Source organism: Medicago truncatula, chromosome 2 (assembly GCF_003473485.1).
Source record: "Medicago truncatula cultivar Jemalong A17 chromosome 2, MtrunA17r5.0-ANR, whole genome shotgun sequence".
In the NCBI taxonomy this organism is placed as follows: domain Eukaryota; kingdom Viridiplantae; phylum Streptophyta; class Magnoliopsida; order Fabales; family Fabaceae; genus Medicago; species Medicago truncatula.
Window position 1 is genome coordinate 23,258,399 of NC_053043.1, and position 10,565 is coordinate 23,268,963.

General features: G+C 33.5%; 1 protein-coding gene across 1 annotated transcript; it reads left to right on the plus strand.

Moving 5' to 3' along the window:
• Positions 1–2,800: 2,800 nt before the first annotated feature.
• On the plus strand, positions 2,801–7,875 carry LOC25488317 (probable flavin-containing monooxygenase 1). The gene is made up of 5 exons (XM_024775945.2): positions 2,801–3,382; positions 5,312–5,549; positions 5,650–5,825; positions 6,092–6,441; positions 7,209–7,875. Exons 1-5 carry the CDS (start codon positions 2,945–2,947, stop codon positions 7,558–7,560), a joined length of 1,554 nt encoding a protein of 517 aa, XP_024631713.2. The 5' UTR covers positions 2,801–2,944; the 3' UTR covers positions 7,561–7,875.
• The last annotated feature ends 2,690 nt before the right edge of the window (positions 7,876–10,565 follow it).

Genomic DNA, 10,565 nt, shown 5'->3' on the forward strand with positions numbered 1-10,565 from the left:
AGACACGAGTGAGGAGAGATAATGGGATAGAGATTGGAAAACTGTATTTTTTATTTTCATAAAACCCAAAAGCGCTATCTATAACCCGTCCAACAATAGCGTTTCTGAAAAGCGCTATTAGTGCAAACCAAAATAATAGCGTTCATAAGAAAGTGCTATCTAACCTAGTTTTTAACATGTTTTTCTTAGCGCTTTCTTAAAAGTGCTATAACAGGTCTATGCGTTGTTTTTTAATAGCGTTTATCCATAACCGCTATTAAAATTGTGCTATTTAAAGCCAAAATTGTGGTAGTGAATAGATAATGTTCTAACCTAGATTCAAAAAGTATTTTTTAATAACAATCTAAATTCATAAGATCAAAACATTAAACACAAGAACAAAATCAATATCAAATAAGACTATAGTCATATATTGCTTGAATCAATAAGAATACATATTGTGCTTGATCAGTTACATCTAATACCAACAAGGTGAAATTTAGCTACTCATTGTCATGGAAACCTTGCAAAAATGGAAGAAATGATGATAATACATGACAAGCTCTTGATCTCTCAAGTAATCTTGATGAATCTCCACTCTAACACTCTTGCTTTGTGTTTCTCTTACAATTTCGCCTCTGTCTCTCTCTAAAAGTACATAAATAACATATCTGAAAATAATGAGAGAATTGCTTAAATAGTATTTCTGATAAGTGACTTCTAGCCGAGCGAGAAGATGCTCGCCATGGTGAGTGGAGCTTTCTTCACCAGTGGGTTTCTACCACGTAAGCAAGTGGCCTGAAACCGCCTTATCTCACCATGGAGAGGCTATTGCTCGCTTGGCGAGGCCCTGTTTTGCTGGAAATGCTGGCTCTCTGGAACTCCTCGCTTTTTGTCTTCCCATGGCGAACTGGCTCTCCATGGCCTCGTTGTGGTGAGCTAGAGACTTCTCAAAACTACTGCTCTCTCGAACTCCTCGCTGCAGGCTTGCTGTGAGCTCGCTTCCTCCTCGTTGTGGCAAGGCATGGACTTGTGCAAATGGGAGCTTTCTGGAACTCCTCGCCTCTGATTCGCTTCTCACTCGTAGTGGCGAGCTCCTTGTCGTTAATATCTTGCCTTTGCTCGTTGTGGCTAGCCAGTCTTTGCCTTTCTTCATCTTTCTTTGCTCAATTCAGGTTATGTCTTGCAATTTCCTGCACAATGGGATGGAGTAAGATACAAAAAGCATAAATTGGCATTTGTTCATTAATTCTTGACTTTTTTTAAATAACTTGTAAAACAAGTAACAAAAGTGTCTAAAATATAACATATAATTAACTAATTTATGGCACTTATCTGTACATACAAGTCTTCTTTTTCTTGTTTTTTTTTTAAAAATTTTTGAAACCCTTTAAGTTTGAGCCCTCTGTCAAGGGCCTTGATGCTCTTGCACAGGGCCAACCTTGATTGTTCTATGTTTGAGGTAATCAAATTGTAACTAACTTTTTCATTTATAATTATTCATTCTCATCATACGAGAGTTTTATACCTTTTCTCTCATTTCTTCGGTAAATGTTGGTGTATATTGCTATTTTAATTTTGTTTTTTCTAACTTTAAATAATTTACAAGCAAACAATAAAAAATAGTCATCCCCCACAAAAAATAAAATATAATCATATTCGTAGAAAAAATAAATAAAAAATAGTCGCGCAAATAAATTTCCAAGTTGATAAGCTTAACTGTTCATTTTTTAATTCATCATTTATGCATGAGCCATCCTCTATTGTTTTGTTTATTGTCCTATTTGATTGTTTTTTTTGTAGAATATTTGTTATTTGTCAATTTCACTTTTTACTCAACCTATTGGATAAGTTTGATTTGTCTATCCAGTCAAAAAGTTTGTATTACTATATTGATTTATTGACCGTTGTTCTGTTGTCCACCATCCGTGTGGATTTTTGTCACTAGTATAAGAAATGTTTGTTGATTCGTCTCAAAAATTATTTTTAAGTAGGTAAAATTATATTTTTAGTCTCTTAACTTAATTTTAGGTAACAGTTTGATCCTTTATTTTTTTTTTATTTTAATTTGGTCTTTTTTGTCCATTTTCATATACATTTTCAAGCTTCAAATCTAATATTCTTATGCAAACATAGACGATGATCATAGATTTGAAGACTAAAAGATCATAAGAAAGTAAAATCATGAATTTTAAGTTTAAAAATGTATATAAAAATGGACAAAAATGACCAAATTGAAATGAAAAAGGATAAATGACCAAACTGTTACCTAAAATTAAGTTAAGGGACTAAAACTGTAATTTTAACTTTTAAGTATTATGGTTAATAAATAATTACTCCAAATTTGATATTTGATGAAAATAATTCTTGATCAGATTTTTATTTTATTTTGGCCAAAATTCGAATTACTATAACACCTTTAAAATTTGAGTAGTGATATTTGAATAATTATTTGAGATAATTTTTGTGATAATTTTTTTTTCTCTCTCTTTTTATTGAGAAAAAAATAGAGAAAGAAAAAGGAAGGAAAATAATAAGAAAATAATATGAATATCAGAGAAAAAGATATCAAAAAAATGTTGTATAAATATAATTTCTCTAAAATCTAGAGGGTTAATATCAATAAAATAAAAAATATAACAATGATCAAAGTTGTATATTGACATAAAAAATAAATATGAGAAGGTGGTAGTAACTTGTTTGAAAAAACACCGATGCCGAAAAGTTTTTTTTTTTTTTTTTTTTTTTTTTATGATACAAGAAGCTGGAATGTTAGAGATGCATTAAAAAACAATTTTTTTTTGGACATAATGTTAGTATGAGACGACAAATTACAAAATATTTTTAGCATAAATAATCCTGGTCATTGGTTCAATGCATTTATTTCAAAAGATAATTGCCTGCAACTATATCTGAGTACATCAGAGCAAATAATAACCTAGCAATTAGTCTTATTATTTATAAAATGGAAAAAAGAGTTGCAATTGTTGGTGCAGGAATAAGTGGCCTACTTGCTTGCAAATATGTTACACAAATTGGTTTTAATCCAATTGTCTTTGAAGCTGATGATGGTGTTGGAGGATTATGGAGGCATACTATTGAATCTACTAAACTTCAAAACCCAAAACAAGCATACCAATTTTCAGATTTTCCATGGGATTCTTCTGTAAAAGAAGATAATCCCAATAACCATCAAGTGCAAGAATATCTTAACTCCTATGCTCAACATTTCTCCATCATTCCTTACATAAGGTTCAATTCAAAAGTCATTGATATTGATTATGTTGGAGAGTCTAATGAAGAAATGAAGTCATGGGAATTATGGAGTGGTAATGGCTCTCCTTTTGGCTCAAAGGGAACATGGCATATTACTGTGGAAGATACTAAAGATTTCTCAACAAAGGTATGTTTTATATAGATTGTAATTTTGTGCAAAGTTTGCATAACTTTCATATTTCTTTTTCTTTTGGCTTAATTGCACTTTTGGACCCCTATCTTTTCAAAAGTTGCGGTTATGGACCCCTAACTAATTTAAATACAAAACAGCCCTCTATGTTTTGATTCTTTAGCAATTTTGGACCCCCAAGGCAAAAAAAAATTAAAAAATTGACACGTGACACCTCATTTAAGGTGCCACGTCAGCGTTGACCGAGTCAACAATGGACTGGGGGTCCAAAACTGCCAAAAAATCAAAACATAAGGGGCTGTTTTGTATTTAAATTAGTTAGGGGTCCATAACCGCAACTTTTGAAAAGATAGGGGTCCAAAAATGAAATTAAGCCTCTTTTTTTTGTTCATTTCATAGTTACAAATGTGTTGAAAAAGTAAACATTAAAGATAAATAAGGGAAATATGATTTGTTTGAAATAGTTTTTGTTTTTGGTTTTTGAAATATACAAGTCCTTTTTTTATAATAGTTATCATTTTACATGTTTTAGTCTAAAATTAAAAAATTAAATATAATTTTCAAAATTGTAATTTTAAAAATAGTTTAATAAAAAAAAAATTAATTTTCAAATTTTTAAAACTAAAAAAGAGTTTTTGAAAAGTATTTCAAAGATGCTCTTGAAACATATACCGTGGTATTACTCGATTTGAGAGATGTTTAAAATTGTGTTTTTATGGAAGCAATTTGTGTTCAACAAAAGTTAAAGCAATATGAGAAGAGAGATGTCAGAGCAACCGAGTTCTCCCTTTCGGTGTCCCCACAGGTCAATCCATTATGACCGTAATACCATAAAATTAAATTTTTACTTTAATCATATTTACTTCAAATTATGGTAGTCTTGGGAGATTGGGTGACAGGAGAAGTGGCGTTATTTTGTGGTGATTTGGTTTTTTACATTTGAAAGGGTTTAAGGGTTTGTTACAAAAATTTGAAATGGTCTAGTTCGTTTAATTTGAAAGGGTTGTTATTGATGTATTGGATTCATCTTTTGATTTGAGTTCTTACGCGTTGCTTGTTCGAAAGAGTTTTTTATACTTGTTGTTGTTTAGGGAGTTGTTGGCACTTGGATTCTTGTACCGTGTTGACGATCGATCCATTCGCCATCTTTATACTCTAACTGCTCTGTGCAATGTTCACTTTTCATTCTTTTGTAACCTGGTTTCGCTCTCGTACGCGGATACGCTGTGTTGCGCCTGTGATTAGTGAATTTTTGTTAGGATCAATTAGAGTAGATCCACTTGGACTGATTTATCACGGTGTATTCCTGTTTCGGCTTTCCTAGTCATGTCCTATGTCCCCCGTCTTTCTATCTTTTTCTTTTTATTTAATATATTTTCATTTTGCAAATTTTTTTTTTATTGAACTTTAAGATTAAAGTAATAAGGAAGAAACTTTTTTGTAAGTAAAAATAAGGAAGAAAAATACCAACATAACGATTGATATACTAACTTTTGTGATTAAAAAAACATAATTACTTCAAAAGCCACATTTTCATTTGTTGATAATATAAAATTTTCTAATGTGAATGTAGTTAAATTATTACCTTGGTAGACTTCATTGGTTTTGTGAATAATGATCTCATCAGTCACATATCTTTATGGTTCAAAGATTGGTGTGGTGCATTTTGGCATTCCGTCCAACCTAAATTTTATGAGTGGTTGTCGAAAGTTTGCTTAGACTTTCGAAGAGCTGACATCAGCTCGACACTCGTACAGGTGAATCTATTATGTGTACACTTAAAATCAAGCATATAAAGATGTTGTAAGGTATCCCTAATATAAATTTAAATTTTTCAAAGAATATATTAATTTTTCAATCAATATATCCTTATAAACTCTGCATTACAACAATACTTTAAACTAGATTGAAAATTTACAAAAACAGGTACATAAAGCAGAGTTTGTTATTCTTTGCATTGGGAAATATAGTGGTTTTCCAAACATTCCTGAGTTCCTCCCTGGAAAAGGCCCAGAAGTTTTTAGAGGTAAGGTTATGCATTCTATGGATTACTCTGCCTTGGACAAAGAAACTGCTGCTGAATTGATAAAAAATAAGAGAGTTACAGTAGTAGGCTCAGGAAAATCTGCTCTTGATATAGCTGCCGAATGTGCAAATGCAAATGGTAAGAATATATTTGCGCAAATATTTACAATATTAACGTTATTTCATGTTACACTTCTTGTTAATCCTTAATTTGAATTTCAATGCATTAACTTCTACAGGAACCACTCACCCTTGCACGATTATCCATAGAACTTCACATTGGTTTCTCCTGGATTTCAACATTTTGGGCATTAGTCTCGGATACTTATATTTCAATCGTTTCGCAGAACTTTTAGTTCACAAGCCCGGAGAAAACTTCCTTCTTGGCCTTTTGGCCACTTTACTATCACCATTGGTAAGATACATTGTAGTATTATATTATCATATACGTTTCATAAACTGATTTATTTGTTTTTGCAAGAGTCACTACTAGAAAAAGCAAAATCAGGGAGAGAAATTAGTGACGGAAAAAATAAAATCTCTCACAAATTTATTGGTCACAAAATTAGAGAGGGATTTCATGTTTTCCCTCACTAAATTTCCGTCACTAATTTTTGTTTTTCTAATAGTGAGTGAACATTGTGTTCATAATTTATTTATACTTGTACTCTAAATTTTCAGAGATGGGGAATTTCTAAACTTGCTGAAACATATCTGAAATGGAAGTTGCCACTGAAGAAGTATGGACTAGTACCTAATCATAGTTTTCTTCAAGAAATATCTGCATGTCAAATTGGGATACTTCCTGAATCATTTTTTGAGAAAGTAGAAGAAGGATCCATCATGATAAAGAAATCACAAAGCTTTAGCTTCTGTAAAGAAGGTTTGATCATCAATGAAGAAGCTAAGCCCTTAGAAACAGATGTAGTTATTCTTGCCACAGGATATAAAGGTGACCAAAAACTTAAAAGCATATTCAAATCTCCAATATTCCAAAATTACATTGACAATTCAAAGATTTCTCTCTATAGGTCAGTAACATTTGATCTTTTTTTCTTTTAATGTCCGATTTTCTTATGTATGATTTGGTCCTACAAATACATATAAAAAATAATTCATCATGTCAAAAATAATAAAAAAATACATATTGTATCTATTTTGAAAGATTAAGCCAAAATTCTTGAGTAAACCACCAATTTGATCCTTGCCTTTGTAAGTCACTCTCAAATTAGTCCCTGACTCTATTAATATTTTAAAATAGTCTATGTCTTTTGTTAAAAGTTTTTCAATTAGATTCATATCTCTTTATTTTTGTCACATGACGAGGGACTTAATAGAGAAACTTTTGACAAAGACAAAGACTATTTTAAAATATTAATTAAGTTATAGACTAATTTGAAAATGACTTATAAAACAGATACCAATTTGATTGTTTACATATTTGGAGTGACCTAAACTACACTTTTCGCCTCCTATGTTTCAAAATGTTGCAATTTTGGTCCCCTATTAAAAAAAAAGGCAATTTTGGCCCCTTTCATCCCAAAATTGCTGAGAAGGCGCCACGTGTCCCAAAAAAGGGTCATAATCGTAACTTTTTGTAAAGATAAGGGGTCAAAAGGCATATTTCCCTTATGTTAGGAAGTCAAAAGAGCATATTTCCCTAAACATAGGGGGTCACTTTTGCCATTTTTTTTGATAGGGGGCCAAAATTGCAACATTTTAAAACATAGGGGACGAAAAGTGTAGTTTAGCCTAAATTTTAAAATTCTCTATACTAATCTATGGTAAACCACTACAGGCATATAATACATCCTCGCATCCCACAACTGGCAATGATAGGATATGCTGAGGCAATATCAAATATTGTTTCTAATGAAATGAGATGCCAATGGATAGCACATTTTCTAGATGGAAACATTGAATTGCCTAATATAAAAGAGATGGAGAAGGATGTTAAATTATGGGAAGACAACATGAAGAAATATTCAAGAAAATTTTATTGGAGATCATGCATTGTTACTTGTGGCATATGGTATAATGATCAATTGTGCAGAGACATGAAATGTAACCCGAGGAGAAAGAAGAGTCTTTTTGCAGAACTATTTGAACCATATGGGCCCTCTGATTATAACGGTCTTGTTCGTAAATGAACATTTATGTGAAATGATCCTTTTTGTTTAGAGGTGTGTTATTCTCACAATTCTCACTTCAGCAGAATAAATTAACTGGAGGGGTACATGGAAGTTGCTAGAGAAAGCACAACACTCGTGAAGTAGTTATGAGTCACTTTTTTTCGCAATATATAGATAGCTTTATCTTTTGGTTTATTTGTCATTATTTTTCAAATGTTTGCGACTTGTTGTCTTTTTCATTTATAGCAAACTTTGTTTTACCCTTCTTAGTTTATTGACTCGTCTATGGAACTCCTTTTGTTTATGTAATAACATATTGTTTATGGTAGGTAATGCTCATAGATGGATTCTTGTTTGTTTGAGATCAAATCCTAAGCTATGCCAAAAATAAAAGACTGAAAAAAAGAAAGAAAATAACAAACTGCCGTTTTTCATATATTAGTGAGATGCTAGTAGGGCTGGACAGATTGGGCCGACCCGTCCAAAACCGGCCGGCCCGTGAAGGAGAAAAGGCCCACGGGCGGATTGAACCGGGTTAGACGGGTTGAATTTTCGGATTATGGTGGGTTAATATGGACGTTAGTGGGTGAAAGGATTTGGGCCGCGGATAACCATAAACCGACCGAAGTAAACTAACAAAAGAATAATAAAATACTCCTATATATTATAAGGTCACGTGTTATAGTGGATAGCTGTGTACTATGACTCTTTTTTGATAAAAAAAAAAAGTTGTGTATACAGCTGTATCACACAAACACAAGTACATATCTCTTACCCAATGTTACCCTCATCAATGTTTAATCCAGCAAAATTCCTTTTGCATCCGACGCCATGGAAACTTGTTGGCTCATAAAAACAAATGAATCCATATTACTTCTTGCTTCTCTATCACAAACCTCTCTCTTGTTCATCTTCCATTAATTATAAAACTTTTTTCATTCACCTCTTCACATGATGTTCTTTTGCACTGTGATTCTGGAATTTTTTGAAGTTTTTCTATCAGATTTCATTTACGTCACAATTGACATAATCCGGCCGACTACCCGCAGTAACCGCCATCCACTAAAATCCTAGCCTCAAATGGACGGCAGCGGACTGTGAATATCAAATCCTCGGCTTGATCGATTTTCCATTTTCAGCCCAAAAACCGGTCAGCACCGTCCGCTATCCACCCCTAGATGCTAGCACCCCTCTTTAAATAGCTAGGTCTTATGCCTAGACGTAATACAAAATTGGGCCTGGGCTCTTTGTGGGGCCAAGCTGCTGACAATACTATCCGGTCCATATGAAACTTTGACCGCAAGGTTTAAGGCAGTGGATTGTGTGTGGGGAGGTGTAGGGTGCGCCAACAGGGAATCTTGTGAAGGACCGTTGGATTTATCAGTAGTGGGGGTAGTTGGAATGACTGGACCAGATGGATTGTGGACAGAAGGGATTTAGGAAGATGGATGGGGAGTTTTCGAGGACTGCTCTTCAGTTCTAGCATACTGATCTAACAATGCAAGATTATCTTGGGGAATAGAATCAGGAACGTGTAGTTTGGATGGAGTTTGGGGTCATTTAAGTGTTTTGAAAGTAAATCTAGTGGGGAATCTAAAGAGTTTGGTTGGAAAACACTTGAAGGGTTCTGTCTCTTCAAGTTTCTCATAAACCTGAAGGTGAGAAAAACACAAGAACGGGGGATTGAATTGTGTTGGTTTTTTCTTCTTTTTCTCCTATGCTGAAAACACTGATCAGAAGCAGATATAGTTCTACTTCTGAAGTGATGTTCAGAACTAGATGCAGCGGATAAAAACAGAGAGAAAGAGAGAGAAGAAAGACACAAAGCAATTATACAGGTTTCTTCCACAAACCGGAAATCAGTTTTGTCCCCCTTGCACTTCCAAGGAGAGTTCACTATGTAGTATCTAATTACAATTCCTCACTTCTAAAACTAGCAAGAGACTTCAAATGCTCAAACACAACTGCAAGAGACTTTCTATGCTCCTGAACACAATCAAGAGACTTCTAATGCTCAAGCACAACTGCAAGAGACTTACAAATTCAAACATAATTATAAAGCAAAATGTTTGAGGTTGAACACTTGATATACAATCAGTGGTGTTCACAATACAAATCAGATACAGACTCTTAAGACTCTAGAATTTCTAAGATTTGAACGTTGATAAGAAATTCTAAGTGAACTTATGACGCAGAACAATTTTGACAGAGTTTAGGCGCTTTCAAATGGTTGAGTCTTGCATAATTCTCTAAGTCTTCACTCCTTTATATAGAGGTGTAGAAAAGAGAAGTTGTCACATTGTCAGCACATCAAAATAGAGTCGTTTGAAGCTTTGATCAATCACCAATGATCTTTTGCCTGATATGGTTATTGTCCTATGAAGGATCAATTTCAAATCCATTCCCAGTATGTAGGAACATTGTTGCAGGCAGAGCTGTTATCCTTGTCTTGTAGCAGAGACGCAAACTGAGTAGTGGAGATAGTGGTTGTACACTTCGTACAATTATACTTTGTTAACGCTCTTCAAAGAACAAGCATCCAATGCCTTCAAATCTATTCAAAATAGTTGTTGCTTCACTCTTTCAGTCTTCTGCAATACTTAGACGAGATTAAATCCATTGAACAGCCTTTGAAGCTTTAAGTCTTGCATGTCCTGATGAACTTCAACTTCTGGTGATCTTCAGCTTCTGATGAGATGCTTCTGATGAACTTGCTTCTGATGACGTCATCACTTCAGGAGCACTTCTCTTCAGATGCTTCAAGCTTCCTTTTTGCTGATTCCTTTGCTCTATTTTGTTCTTCCATAACCTAATAATGATTCCAAATTTTTGTCTATGGTCCTGTATACTTGAACAAATATTAGCATATCCAATTGACAATTTTTAATACCTTGTTATCATCAAAACTCTCAAAGGGTAAACACATTTTGTTCCAACAAAACCGGTTGACTTGTTGCTTCTTGTTTGGCCGAAGAGTCTGCCACCGTTGTTTCTTCTGGAGAATCCAGTATCACACTCTGTTC